This window comes from Schistocerca nitens, chromosome 7 (genome assembly GCF_023898315.1).
Source record: "Schistocerca nitens isolate TAMUIC-IGC-003100 chromosome 7, iqSchNite1.1, whole genome shotgun sequence".
Lineage (NCBI taxonomy): Eukaryota > Metazoa > Arthropoda > Insecta > Orthoptera > Acrididae > Schistocerca > Schistocerca nitens.
Genome location: NC_064620.1, coordinates 372,589,484 through 372,605,391, shown reverse-complemented (window position 1 = coordinate 372,605,391; position 15,908 = coordinate 372,589,484). Strand labels below are relative to the sequence as shown.

Below are 15,908 nucleotides of genomic sequence, written 5' to 3'. Positions count from 1 at the left end.
GAGTCGAAGCACATATCCTTTTTGAGAGACTGTTTATCATTGACAGCAAGAAAAGCTTTCTTTTGCTGTGTCTGTTTCCTAAATACATATCCGTCATTTTTTGATGAGCTTCCTCCTTTTTTGTCCTTGCTAGAACAATATTTACCAATATGATTTGATTTATTGCACTTGTGGCATTTTATAATATATTTTGTTGGCCTCTTCTTATTTGTATATAGAGTAGATTCTTCATTTCCACTTGCATCTTCAGCAGTTTCACTTTGATAGAAACTCCCATGATATGTGTGCCACTGTTTTCAAGTGCCTTGATCATAGGCTGATAATGATCAGGTAATCCAGCCAGGAGCAAAGTTCCCATCCACACTTCACTCATGACACACTTTATTTCATTTAACCTACACATGGTCGTTATTACTGTAGTCATCTACCAACTTGTGTTATCTAATTTGGTAGTGATTAATGATCTAAGCAAGTCCACTCTACATGTGAATCCTGAGTCTTCAAATGCCTTTTCCAAGGCTGTCCAGTCTTCTACTGCCATCTTTGTGCCTCTTATATGGGAATAATTCATATTGTCAGTGAAAAGTATAATCCAGGAATGTGCCTTTTTGTCTCTCTTCTTCCAAGAAATGTCCCATTTTGTTGGATCCAAAGGAGCATTTTCAGCAACATCCCACACCCCACCATGGACCAGATACTCCTTATGGCAAATTTCCTCATTGAGTAATTTTCACGCCCGATCAACTTTTCATCCACTGGAAGCCATACTGATGCTGTACTACTCATTTTGTAGCTTTGAGTCTGTATGCAAGAATGATCAATCAGCAAAATACAAATGGTCAGCATACACATAACTTCCAAACCTGCTCTGGATTTCTGTGCACAACTTCGATTTTAACATTTATAAAACCTTGCTTTCATACCTGTGCCTGGGCCCGTAACTTTTTGTTGAGCATTTTTCAATATACATGCGAAAGATTTCCAAAACAATGTTTTATTTAATTAATCAGTATGTGCATAACAACTACTACACAGCCCAGAACACATAATAACCACCAAGTAATTATAACACAGTGGAGTAAACGAAAAACTGTCGATATCAATTTACATATCTTAACATCTTTAAACAACTATACTATAGGTTAATCCACAGACATCTGCAAATTTGCAGTGGGGCATCCACAGTCTACATGGATAGGGTGTTCAGGCTTCAGAGGAGAGCAGTTACAATAATTTCCAATATAGTCAAATGTCATTCCTGTAGAAACTATTTCATCAAATATAATTTACTGACTTTGTGTTCTTTACGTGTCCTTAAGACAATTATATTTGTAAATGAGAATGAAGGAATAAGTAGAATGAATAGAGACTTTCACCTTACAATACATGAATCAGATGTTATTATTGCAGTTCGTAGTGTTTGACAGGAAGACATCAAGCAGAACAGAAGTGATATCTGGCATTCCCCAAGGTCCTCTGCTGTTTCTAATCTATATAAACGATTTGGGAGTCAGTGTAAACAGCCCTCTTAGATTGTTTGCAGATATTGCTGTGATATACAGTGTAGTAAAATCATCAAAAATTACGAAATAAATCAGACAAAATATCTGTAAGGTATAAACAGTGGCAATTGACACTGAACAATAAAAAGTGTGATGTCCTCCACATGAGTACTAAAACAGTTACATGATGAACAAGACAAATTTAAAGGTTGTCAGTTCAGCTAAATACCCACATATTACAACTATGAACAACTTTAATTGGAACCAATAGACAGAAAATATGTGGAAGACAAACTGCCAAGTAATCAGTTAAAATGAATAGGCGTAGGCAGAGGGTATATACTGGCAACATCCAATATCTTGTTGCAGAGCAAGCCCTACAATATGACAGTCATGATCTTGGTGCCTGTTTCATCACATGTGCTATCTGGATTCTTCCTACAGACACCAGTTTCTTAAAGCTCCACAGGTGGGAACTGGTGCTGCAGCATGTCCTTGGTTCTCGCCACCTACCTGGCCTTAATTTACATTAATTTCTTTAGTCTTGCCATTTCTTCACAGTAACTATTTCTTTCTTCACTCCCGTTTCGTTTCCTACACTATTCTTCTTCTTCTTCTTCTCTCTCTCTCTCTCTCTCTCCTTTTTTTTTTTTTTTTTTTTCCACCTATCTGTGTTGCGTATTTCCCTATCTTCCACCTTTAAGCTCTCAGATTTTCAAATCTGATACAGTCTCCAGCAATCAGTCTTTTTTTCTCATCCTGTCCAGTAAGTCTCCCCTGTCCTGGGGTTCTGGACAACTTTCCCAAACTCTACCACATTTCCTAAAGCTCACCAGTCCTTTTCCTTCACCTGTTCACCCGTCTTTCTTCCCGTTCAATGCTTCTGCCAGAAGAAGGAGCCGCTGGCTCAGAAAACTGGCAAATCTTAATACGTTTTACATGTGCGTTCTCCTGCCATTGCTTGGCGAGTAGATTTTTTATCTACAAATTACGTTATAAACCCAAAGACATTGTTTTTCTGGCAGAAGACTTATAAGATGCAACAGATCTACTAAACAGACTGCCTACACTATGCTTGTAAGTCCTCTTCTTGAGTATCACTGCATGGTATGGAATCCTTACAAGATAGGATTGATGGAGGGTATTGAAAAAGTTCAGAGAAGGGCAGCTCATACTGTATTATCATGAAATTTTAATCACCAGCTTTCTCCTCCAAATGTGTAAATATTTCACTGACTCTCATGTATATATGGAGAAAAGGCCATTGTAATAAAATGGGAGAAATCAGGACTTGCACAGAAAAATTTAGGTGTTCATTTTTTGCCACATACTGTTCAAGAGTGGAATGGCCACAGAATAGTCTGACAGTGATTTTGTGAAACCCTGTCAAGCACTTGGATGTTTACTGCAGAATAATGATGTAGTTGTAGATGTAGGATACGGGATAATGAGGTACCGATCACAGCTCACTTGCTGCTGAAATACAGTTCTGTAACAGCCTTCCAAGTAATGTAAAAGAATTCCATGAAAATCTTTTTAAGGGCAATTTGAAACAGCTGTTATTTAAAAATGTTTGCACTCACTAAAAATATTTGTGAGTTCAATTACTTACAGAAATAATTTTGTGTATTGCAGTATGTTACTACTGGTAAATGTCTTTCTGTGCTATTCATTGCATATATTCATTATATTTATGGGATCATATCATTGTTATAAATGTTCAAAAAATGTTGTACAAGACTGTAAATTTATTATGGTCAACTAAATATTATTACTACTATTATTACTGTTATTATCATACACTTATAGGCTGCTAGAGGACCATGCACCAAACATGTTTGATGTGAGATTTTCTGTCTATTATGCCAGCATCGTAACAGTCTTTTCTGACTTTGGTGATCCATTTCATGTTCATAATGCTTTTTGTGTACTCCAAGATCTGTTTAATTTGTCAGGTGACTGGAATTCACTTGATGAGCCCCTAAAATTTCAGGCAACGTTTCTTCGTGTCATGTGCTATATTAGACACCTGTGGAGTCTCTTATCTACCCCACAATCTGCAGCTTTCTTTTATTTTACTGGGCCCTAGGATTTTCCTAATGATGCTTCTCTCTAGTTTCCTGATATTTTCTTGTGCACCTTTCCAATCTATGACCAGTGTTTCTTATGCATATAAGATTTCTTACAGTGTTGTAATGCCTCACTTTTACATCACATGGTAGACTTGATTTAATTTAGATGTTTCCAGTCATCCAGAATGCTCCAGTCATCTTTGGAAATCTCATTTCATGAGCTTATTTCTCTATTCCATTTGCTGGTATCATCTCCACAAGATACTTGAGTTTGTAAACTCTCTTTATCTCACCAAATTCTGTCATAATCTTTTTTGGTGCATCTTTTTGGTTTGACATGTATTATCTTTCTGGAAGGAGATATGTAATCCAACCTTTTCAGCCTTCTTTTCCAGGACCTCAATTTGCTTTACTGTGACTTCTGTATTATCTGTATTGCCAAATCATCAGTGAATGCCAGACAGATTTCTAGTCCTTTGGTTTTCCTTGCCCGACATGATTCTAAGGAACTATTCTAGTTTTAGTATCAAACTTTAGAACATCAGGCTGTGCACTGAGAAGAAAATCTACTGGCCAACCTTGGACTGTAAGAATGCCAGAAAATGTAGCATATGTGAGTGTGCCCACCGTGAAATGTTTAGCACGTAAACATGCAGCTGCCCTTGGATTGTCTGATAGGACTGTAAGAAAAATCCTTCACAGAGATCTTCACATGCACCCATACAAAATGGTGATTGCCGAAGAGTTAAGAGAGATTTTGAAACTTGCAGAGCTGTATGTGAGAAAATTCTTCAGAACATTTCCCTTGGCATTGTTTTGATTTCTTCAGTGAGGCCCACTTCCACGTGGGAGGAGGTGTAAGAAACAAAATTTCCACTACTGGGTAGCAGAAAACCCCTAGGAACTTTACCAACAACCATTTCACAGCTGTCATGTGACAGTTTGTTGGGGACCATGAAGAGGGAGAAGCCTTATTCTAAAAATACAGAGCCACAGCTCACATTTCTCAGTGTTCTCTAGATATTTTGAGAGGAATTCTTGACAATGTCAGGGAAAGGCTTTGTCATGTGTCAACATTGGGAGACGTCATTCACCAGACATAAATTTTAAAACCAACTAATGTAAAATAGCACAGTACTTGTTGTTCACAGATAAAAATATTATCTCTGTATCTTTTGTTTCTTTGTAGCTACCTTTTGAAATACTGGAGGTCTTTTTGCCAGACCCTGTAAAAGTCTCTCATGTTACAGTTTCAGAAATCCTCTTCTATTCCTTTTCACTGCTTTCTCGTGCTTTAACACATGTGTCATTCCACTACAAATGTCTCTTCTCAGCCGGCCGAAGTGGCCGTGCGGTTAAAGGCGCTGCAGTCTGGAACCGCAAGACCGCTACGGTCGCAGGTTCGAATCCTGCCTCGGGCATGGATGTTTGTGATGTCCTTAGGTTAGTTAGGTTTAACTAGTTCTAAGTTCTAGGGGACTAATGACCTCAGCAGTTGAGTCCCATAGTGCTCAGAGCCATTTGAACCATTTGTCTCTTCTCTTGGATTAGATGAATTTTCTTTTTTGCCTGACTGATGATCTCATTTTTGTCAGACCAGGCTGTCTTTACTCACATTTCTCTTTGTTCCTTGATTATATAAATTTGGTCATATTTAACTTTTTTATCACTGTGATCTTCTTATTCATTTCATTTGGTGTGACTAATTTTTATTCTGGTGAGATAATGATTGTAGTCTGTGTTAGCTCCTCTTCTAACTTGTATGGTCCTGAATTCTTTATAGTTGTTGTGTGCCGACCGCAGTGGCCGAGCAGTTCTAGGCGCTTCAGTCCTGCTCCGCGCGACTGCTGTGATCGCAGGTTCGAATCCTGCCTCAGGCATGGATGTGTGTGATGCCCTTAGGTTAGTTAGGTTAAAGTAGTTCTAAGTTTTAGGGGACTGATGACCTCAGATATTAAGTCCCATAGTGCTCAGAGCCATTTGAACCATTTGAGTTCTTGTGTGTAAAGCTACATGGTTGATTTGCTGTTCTTGTAAGGATTTGACTGACAGTCTTCATATCTTGGTTTTCTTCATGCCTTTCTTGAAGTGTGTTGACTATATTATCCTCATATTGTGGTCGTAACATAGCATGATCAGTCTCTGGTCATTCTTGTTAGTGAGTCTGTGACCTGGATGTTGTTCTGTCAGTCCTCCGAATCTCTTTTTCTCTGCCTAATTGTGTGTTTAAATCACCTAATAAAATTTTAACATCTCCATTAGGGATTTTTTTGTGGTTTTCTCTAGTTCATGCCAGTTGTTATTGACTCCTCCTTTTCTCTCTTGTTAATCTTGGTTTACTGGTACATGTGTGTCACTTATCATATAAGACTTAGCCTATTTGAGCCTCATTGTCACATCTTATTTATTGGTTTCATTTGTGTTACTGATCGGAGGATCTTCTTGTTGACTGTAAAAGCCATTCCCGAGACTAGAGCTCCTTTTCCCGTTTTCCGGTCTGTTTCGCTGTTGAACAGTTTGTACTTACCACAGATTAATAGTTTTGTCATCTGTTATGCTATTCTCTTTGCCAATTTCAGGATCTTTTGTTTGTCTACCATCTTTCCTAATTCCTAATATTATTTCTAATAATAATAATAATAATTATTATTATTATTTTAATTATTATTATTTTTAAGTACTATGATAATATTTCAATTTTGTTTCAGGAAACGTACGAAGGGGAAATACATTATCAAGATCTTCCTTGTATCAAACAAAACTCCAATCTGAAGACAAATCAGGTGGGAAGGAGCTCCCAGAAGACATTAATTTTTCAAAGCTATAAAAATATGTCTCATTTAATTAGTAGTGTTCGTTCTCTAAATCAGCAGCAATAAATTTCTAATCAGGTTTATTTTTATTCCTCTACAAAAATATTTTCATATTGTTAATGGATTCCCTGTATTAAATTATCTTTCTGCAAATAATAAGGCTAACCATAAATGTAATGGTGCATTTTTATTTGATACGATAATGCCACTTAATGCTCCAAGCAGCTAAATAACTTGTACATTTAAGATAATGCCATTATAGTGAGCAATATACATTATTGAAATGTCTCCCAATTAGAGACTGAAAGGAGCAGTCTGTATTTGCTTTGAAGAAGCTATTAATAGCCAAGATTGCATTTGGTTTCAGCAGTTGACTGTCAACCTATGGTCTTCAAAAAATTTGTTGTTACACATCCTGTTCCACAGTGACTGTACACTCCGTACAAATACTTTCAGAAATGACTTCCTGACACTTAAATCTATATTCAATGTAAAAAAATTTCTCTTCTTCAGAAACGCTTTCCTTGCCATTGCCAGTCTACATTTTATATCCTCTCTACTTCGACCATCATCAGTTATTTTGCTCCCCAAATAGCAAAACTCCTTTACTACTTTAAGTGCCTCATTTCCTAATCTAATTCCTTCAGCATCACCCGACTTAATTCGACTACATTCCATTATCCTCGTTTTGCTTTTGTTGGTGTTCATCTTATATCCTTCTTTCAAGACCATGTCCATTCCGTTCAGCTCTGACAGAATTACAATGTCATCGGCGAACCTCAAAGTTTTTATTTCTTCTCCATGGATTTTAATATCTACTCCAAATTTTTCTTTTGTTTCCTTTACTGCTTGCTCAATATACAGATTGAATAGCATCGGGGAGAGACTACAACCCTGTCTCACTCCCTTGCCAACTACTGCTTCCCTTTCATGTCCCTCGACTCTTATAACTGCCATCTGGTTTCTGTACAAATTGTAAATAGCCTTTTGCTCCCTGTATTTTACCCCTGCCACCTTCAGAATTTGAAAGAGAGTATTCCAGTCAACATTGTCAAAAGCTTTCTCTAAATCTTCAAATGCTAGAAACGTAGGTTTGCCTTTCCTTAATCTTTCTTCTAAGATAAGTCGTAGGGTCAGTATTGCCTCACGTGTTCCAACATTTCTATGGAATCCAAACTGATCTTCCCCGAGGTTGACTTCTACCAGTTTTTCCATTCATCTGTAAAGAATTTGCATTAGTATTTTGCAGCTGTGACTTATTAAACTGATAGTTTGGTAATTTTCACATCTGTCAACACCTGCTTCCTTTGGGATTGGAATTATTATATTCTTTTTGAAGTCTGAGGGAATTTCGCCTGTCTCATACATCTTGCTCATCAGATGGTAGAGTTTTGTCAGGACTGGATCTCCCAAGGTTGTCAGTAGTTCTAATGGAATGTTGTCTACTCCCGGGGCCTTGTTTCGACTCAGGTCTTTCAGTGCTCTGTCAAACTCTTCACACAGTATCATATCTCCCATTTCATCTTCATCTACCTCCTCTTCCATTTCCATAATATTGTCCTCAAGAACATCGCCCCTGTATAGACCCTCTATATACTCCTTCCACCTTTCTGCTTTCCCTTCTTTGCTTAGAACTGGGTTTCCATCTGAGCTCTTGATATTCATGCAAGTGGTTCTCTTTTCTCCAAAGGTCTCTTTAATTTTCCTGTAGGCACCATCTATCTTACCCCTCGTAAGATAAGCCTCTACATCCTTACATTTGTCCTCTAGCCATCACTGCTTAGCCATTTTGCACTTCCTTTCGATATCATTTTTGAGAAGTTTGTATTCCTTTTTGCCTGCTTCACTTACTGCATTTTTGTACCCTGCTCCTTTCATCAATTAAATTCAATATCTCTTCTGTTACCGAAGGATTTCTTCTAGCCCTTGTCTTTTTACCTACTTGATCCTCTGCTGCCTTCACTACTTCATCCCTCAGAGCTACCCATTCTTCTTCTACTGTATTTCTTTCCCCCATTCCTGTCAATTGTTCCCTTATGCTCTCTCTGAAACTCTGTACAACCTCTGGTTTAGTCAGTTTATCCAGGTCCCATCTCCTTAAATTCCCAACTTTTTGCAGTTTCTTCAGTTTCAATCTACAGTTCATAAGCAATAGATTGTGGTCAGAGCCCACATCTGCCCCTGGAAATGTCTTACAATTTGAAATCTGGCTCCTAAATCTCTGTCTTACCATTATATAATCTATCTGAAACCTTCTAGTATCTTCAGGGTTCTTCCATGTATACGAACTTCTTTCATGATTCTTGAACCAAGTGTTAGCTATGATTAAGTTATGCTCTGTGCAAAATTCTACCAGGCGGCTTCCTCTTGCATTTCTTAGCCCCAATCCATATTCACCTACTACGTTTCCTTCTCTTCCTTTTCCTACTCTCGAATTCACCCATGACTATTAAATTTTCGTCTCCCTTCACTACCTGAATAATTTCTTTTACCTCATCATACATTTCATCAAATTCTTCATCATCTGCAGAGCTAGTTGGCATATAAACTTGTACTACTGTAGGAGGCGTGGGCTTCGTTTCTATCTTGGCCACAATAATGCATTCACTATGCTGTTTGTAGTAGCTTACTCGCACTCCTATTTTTTTTATTCATTATTAAACCTACTCCTGCATTACCCTATTTGATTTTGTATTTATGACCCTGTATTCACCTGACCAAAAGTCTTGTTCCTCCTGCCACCAAACTTCACTAATTCCCACTATATCTAACTTTAACCTATCCATTTCCCTTTCTAAATTTTCTAACCTACCTGCCCGATTAAGGGATCTGACATGTCACGCTCCAATCTGTAGAACACCAGTTTTCTTTCTCCTGATAACGACGTTCTCTTGAGTAGTCGCCGACCGGAGATCCGAATGGGGGGACTATTTTACCACCGGAATATTTTACCCAAGAGGACGCCATCATCATTTAATCATACAGTAGAGCTGCATGCCCTCAGGAAAAAATTACGGCTGTAGTTTCCCCTTGCTTTCAGCCGTTCACAGTACTATCACAGCAAGTCCGTTTTGGTTAGTGTTACAAGGACAGGTCAGTCAATCATCCAGACTGTTGCCCCTGCAACTACTGAAAAGGCTGATGCCTCTCTTCAGGAACCACATGTTTGTCTGGCCTCTCAACAGATACCCCTCCATTGTGGTTGCACTTATGGTATGGCTATCTGTATCATTGAGGCACGCAAGCCTCCCCACCAACGACAAGGTCCATGGTTCATATACTTCATGTATAACAGAAAATTTTCCACTGAAAACTGTGTAGAATTTACAAATATCCTAACTAGTGAGTCCTGGGCTGAAATGCTGCACCTATAAAATATGAATGATGCATGTAACACTTTTTCCTCAATCTTCATGGAATATTTGGAATTGTCCTTTCCAAAGAAGCTGTCAGGAATCACATCACATCACAATACAAAGCCAAGTTCTTGGTTCACAGCTGGCATCAAAGCTTCTTGTGGAACTGTAAACAGACTAAATTCAAAATTGGAGACATCTACAGATCCACAGTTCATAGAATATGTTAAGAATTATAAGAGGGTATATTGAAAAGTAATTGCCAAGGCAAAATTTATGAGTAATGACAACTTAATAAGACTGTTAACAAATCAAAAGCCACATGGGGTATTCTGAAGACTAAAACAGGAAAGAGATGCAAAGACCAGGATATCATTCTCAAAAACACATAAAATGTCAATATTAAAAAACAAGATTTGCCAAATTAGATCAACAATTATTTCTTAAATGCAACAATTTCATTAAGCTCAAAATTTACAAACCAAGAAAAACCAGAATTTCCTAAAGCTGCATGTTGCATGAGGAAAGATCCAACAGATGAACATGAAATGTTCAGAGTACTAAAAAGCTTGAAACCTTAAATGTCAGCAGGTGTAGATGAAGTGCCTTTTTATATCATAACAATGACAGCTGCACAAATTGCAAGACCCTTGGCATATATAGCCAACTTACCATTTAGTGAAGGAGTGTTTGTGAAAAGGATGAAAATGTCAAAAGTGAAGCCATTATTCAAAAACCGTGACAAGCATAAGGTAGAAAACTATCAGCCAATATTCATCCTCCTGGCATTTTCCAAAATAATAGAAGAATTAATGAAGCACAGAATCAACAAATATCTAAATGACCATAAGTTACTAAATAGGAATCATCATGGCTACCAGGCAGGTAAAAATACAGAAACAGCACTAATGTGCTACCCTGAACAATCAAAAATCTAGAAAAAGTGTAGTAGGAATAAATTTAGATCTTTCCAAAGCACTTGACACTGTCAATCATGGCATTCTTTTAGAAAAACTGGAAGCATTAGGTATTCATGGTACAGAGAAAAAGTGGTTTGAATCATACCTACAAAACAGAACACAGATTGTAGGACTGATGTCAGATAACCCCACCTACCAAATTAACTTCGTATCAGATGCAAATAAAGTGGAAATAGGAGTGCCACAAGGCAGTATTCTAGGTCCCTTATTGTTCATTGTCTACATAAATGACATCCACACCTCAGATTGTGCAGCAAAGGCCATACTATTTGCAGATGACCTTAGTGTGATAATAGGTGCACCAAAGTAAATGCTGCAAACAATTACTGATCAAGTAATAAAGAATGTCCACTCTTGGTTCAATTCAAACTGGTTGACATTAAATGCAAATAAAACAAATTATATGCAGTTTCAGAATATATAAATCTTGATCCGTTGTTGGGTAACAAGGCCATAGACAGAGTGGCATCAGCAAAATTGCAGAGGATTTGTGTAGAGAAAATATTAATTTTAATGACCATTTAATGAAACTTGTGCAGAAACTTAAATCAGCCTGTTTTGCTCTTAGAATTATTGCAAATGTTTGTACTGCAAAGGGCGCCAGGATGGCATATTTTGACTATTTTCAGTCTCTTGCAACACATGGAATAATATTTTGGAGTTCCACCACTTGCCATCTAAAACAAATCTTTCTGTTACAGAGGAGGGCTGACTGAATAACAACACACAGTCATCCACAGACCCAATGTAAACCCTTATTCGACAAGCTTGAAGTTCTAACAATACCTTCCTTAATTATATACAAATGTGTTTTATATGTTAGAGCCCATCTTGCAGAATTTTCAGACATATGTAGACTTGCATAACTACAATACTTGAAAGAGCACAGCATTCCATACTCAGAAATCAAAAAGAACACATGCACAAGGGCACATGAGCCATATTGGTACAAAACTCTACAACCTACTCCCAGCTAGCATTAGAAAGTTAGAAGATGAAAACAAATTTAAAGTAGAATTTAAACAATTTCTACCTGAACAATGTTTTTACTCGATAAATGACTATTTAGGTCAATAAATCATTCTGATGATGTTTTTATTAAGGCAAAACTGAAAACACTGTCTTTCATCCCCTAAAGTTTCTGTTAATTTTGTATATCTGATGGACAGCTGTTGAGTGTCGTAAAATCTTTACTGATTTATTATAGTGAATATAAGAGCTTCCTGTTTAGGGAAGACAAAAGTGAAGCCTTAGGGCAAACAGACGATGCAGTTACAATACTGTTAGTATACTTGTGTAAAAAGTTATTTTACTGTGTCTTGTATGACCAAGTATTATTCTTTGTACATTTTTTGTACAATTTTGTATGCACAAGTGCCGACTACATGGTGCCTGAGGGCGTCTGAGCCCCCTCAAAAATTAATTTGGAGGGGGGGGGGAGAGCAGAACCCCCCCCCCTCCCGCCCCCAATAATTTAAGAAAATTATTAGTTATATTATGCTTTGCTGTGGGCACACGTAGAATTTGTCCCAGTGCGCAAACCTTCAGGTAAAGTCTGGTGCCGGCGCGCCAGCGCTGCGGACGTCGTGACATCAGAAGGACTGGCTGCCTCACATCGTCTTGACGCTATGAGACATTACGATGCCGCAGCTATATAAAGCCCACCCTACTGTAACAGTCATTCAGTGTGGATAGTTTCATTCAGTGCATGCTGCAGAAGTGATTAGAGTTCCAACTTTAGTGTCTAGTGGAATATTTTATATGACTATATTTTATTGGTTAAATTAGTCTCTTAGTATATTGTGAATTAAGTTTGCAATCAATAAATTTGTTACCAAAAAGGCACGTTTGGGAGTTGGTGATACTGCAAGTCAACCTCCAACAATTGCTTCGTCGTTTTCAGGCGAGAACCGTTCATAGCCAAAACCTGGACAATCTGGGAAGGGAGGATCATTTCAGAAGTCTTGGTTGATCAAATATACATGGCTATAATATGAAACATCTACCAAAAAGTTTTTTGCAAAACCTGCAAAGAGGCAGATGCTAAAAATCTGTCACAATTTTCTGTAACAAAAGAAGAAGCATTTACTTCCATAGGGTTTTCCAACTGGAAAAAGGCCTTGGAAAACTTCCGCATTCATGAAAATATGTTTACGCATAAAGAGGGTGTTCTGAAACTAAATTCTATCACTAACTGAAGTTTGGCCTCCTAATTGAATGAACAGTTAGATAGTGATATGAAGAAAGGCCATTTAACTCCTGAGACAATTTTTACTACCATGCAATTTCTATGTTGTCAAGGGCTAGCAATTAGAGGGCACAAAGATGTAAACTCAAATTTTTTTTCAGTTGTTGGAACTCTGAAAGAATGACATACCTGAGTTTAAAGATTGGTTTGGGCATTCGGGATATAAGTGGATGTCCCACGATATTGAAAATGAGATCATGGATCTACTACAAAAGTCTGTGTTGAGAAAGGAATTGGCTTCAATCAAGAAGACTGAACATTTTTCTGTTATGGTTGACAAAACAAGTGATTCTTTGATTCACGAACAAGTGTCATTTTATATTCGAACTGGTGATGATTCCTTAATCATCAACGAAGACTTTATGGCTTATACGAGACCACCAGCACTGAATCACAAACTCTGTTTAGTATTTTAAAAGATGTTTTTGGTCGTCTTGATTTGTCAATGGATAACTTAAGAGGACAGTGCCTCGAATATGAGAGGTGAGTTCAAAGGACTAAAAAAAGTAGTTTCGGATATACAACCAAAAGCACGTTATGTGCACTGCACTGCTCACAGTTCAGACTTGGCAGTTGTAGACAGTCTCCGCCATCTTATGTCCATGACGGATATTATAGCTTTAGCCAAGGACTTAATAAACACCGTAAGGGGCTTTTCAGAAGCATACGCTTTGAGAGGACCAACGACCAAGCTGGTCTACGACCCCTTTGCCTGACTCGATAGACTATGCGAGCTTCTAGTATCTTGAGAATATTGAAAAACTTTGAAGAACTTCTAGAGTTTTTTGAAACATTTTCTGCTGAGGACAAAAAAGAGGCAGGTTACAAATGTGCAGGCTACCTTGAGTCAATGTTGCAATTCAAGATTTATTTCTTTTTACGTCTTTATTGCCATGCAGTGAACCCAGTAGAGGATGTCAATGAAAAAATTCAATGCCCTTATCTAAGTGTTGCTGATCTGGAAAAATATATAGGGCTTGATTTGTATATTGAATAGAAGGCATGATAGTTTTGAACACTTTTGGGAATTGGGTTTAAGAGAAAAACCTTCACAAATTGATGATTCTTCACTTCCTCGGAATCGAAGTATTCCAAAGACGAATGAAAACAATGAAGCCAGCTCACCACACAGTTTCAAAACCCCAAAGGAATATTACAAAGCTATTTACATTGAAATTTGTGAAACAGTGCAATCTTGCATTACTGAGTGGTTAGCTTCAACTGGACTCTCACAGGTCATTGCAGTTGAACAAGAGTGCTTGCTTTTAGTAGATGAACATCAACAAAAGCAAAACGAGGATAATGGAATGTAGTCGAAATAAGTCGGGTGATGCTGCGGGAATTAGATTAGGAAATGAGACACTTAAAGTAGTAAAGGAGTTTTGCTATTTGGGGAGCAAAATAACTGATGATGGTCGAAGTAGAGAGGGTATAAAATGTAGACTGGCAATGGCAAGGAAAGCGTTTCTGAAGAAGAGAAATTTGTTAACATCGAGTATAGATTTAAGTGTTAGGAAGTCGTTTCTGAAAGTATTTGTATGGAGTGTAGCCATGTATGGAAGTGAAACATGGACGATAAATAGTTTGGACAAGAAGAGAATAGAAGCTTTCGAAATGTGGTGCTACAGAAGAATGCTGAAGATTAGATGGGTAGATCACATAACTAATGAGGAGGTATTGAATAGGATCAGGGAGAAGGGGAGTTTGTGGCACAACTTGACAAGAAGTCGGGACTGGTTGGTAGGACATGTTCTGAGGCATCAAGGGATCACAAATTTAGCATTGGAAGGCAGCGTGGAGGGTAAAAATCGTAGAGGGTGACCAAGAGATGAATACACTAAGCAGATTCAGAAGGATGTAGGTTGCAATAAGCACTGGGAGATGAAGAGGCTTGCACGGGATAGAGTAGCATGGAGAGCTGCATCAAACCAGTTTCAGGACTGAAGACCACAACAACAACAACAAATATTTTTAGAGTGTAAGATCCAATTAAAACCCCCTGTTTACATACTTTTTGACTGTAAGTATTAGGCATACTGTATTAACTTTATTAACTGTATTAAAGCATTAACTTTGAGATATTGTTTTAACTTAATGAACCCTGAGCCTTATTCAAAGTAAGCTTAAATTAGCTATTTCACTTATTAATCAAAATGCTATTACTGTGCGACAGCAATATTTTATGTTTTATTCTTTTAATGATAGTTTAGGATTTATTTAAATATAATTCCATGCTTTTCAGAGCTATATATTCACTGCACTGTAATAGTCTATAAGCATGATTATTACTGTAAATTAAATCAGCTTTTTATGAAAATATCGTGCGTGTTTTTGTTTTGTTTATTTTTTCAAAGCCAAAAAATGTGTCAGGCTTGTCGAGTTTCCCAGAGTGTCAAATTATCAAGAGTCCAGTTTTCGGGGTTCTAATGTTGATCATATGACTCTAAAAATGGTTAAAAAACTTTAAAACTCACTATTTTTCATCTAACATTTAGAAAATTTCCAGGCGCAAGACCCCCAGTATGGGCCCCCTCCCCCAATATTTTTTATAAATCGGCATCCGTGTTTGTACGTATTATTCTTTGTACTACTTAATGTAAAATTTTGTATGTTCCTTTTCCATAAATTGTTGCCCATAAATTTACATCTACTTTTGGACAACATACATACAATATTTATTGTCTATGGATGGACAAATAAATAACTTGCATATTGGTTGATAAAAAAGGGCTAGAATTGCATATCACTAATCCTAAATAGTAGTGTTTTCTCACAGACTTGTACACACCTGAATGAAGTTAGGAGAGCATACGATGTTACTAATCTCCATTGCACGACTCATGGGACTAATTAATGAGTTATAACTGATGTAATATGTCAGCGTCATACATCAAGTTCCATGGCTAGAACAACTGATAAATGTTCTCCATGTGTTGA

The 15,908-nt window shown here is 37.4% G+C and overlaps 1 protein-coding gene across 1 annotated transcript in view; it reads left to right on the top strand.

The window, feature by feature from the left end:
• The window catches only part of LOC126195203 (protein phosphatase 1 regulatory subunit 42-like), a 134,262-nt gene extending 127,801 nt beyond the window's left edge, over positions 1–6,461 (top strand). Inside the window, exon 7 of the mRNA XM_049933717.1 lies at positions 6,283–6,461. Within this exon, the coding sequence (XP_049789674.1) occupies positions 6,283–6,401 (119 nt within the window). The 3' untranslated portion in view covers positions 6,402–6,461. The remainder of the gene's footprint in view (positions 1–6,282) is intronic.
• Positions 6,462–15,908: the final 9,447 nt, after the last annotated feature.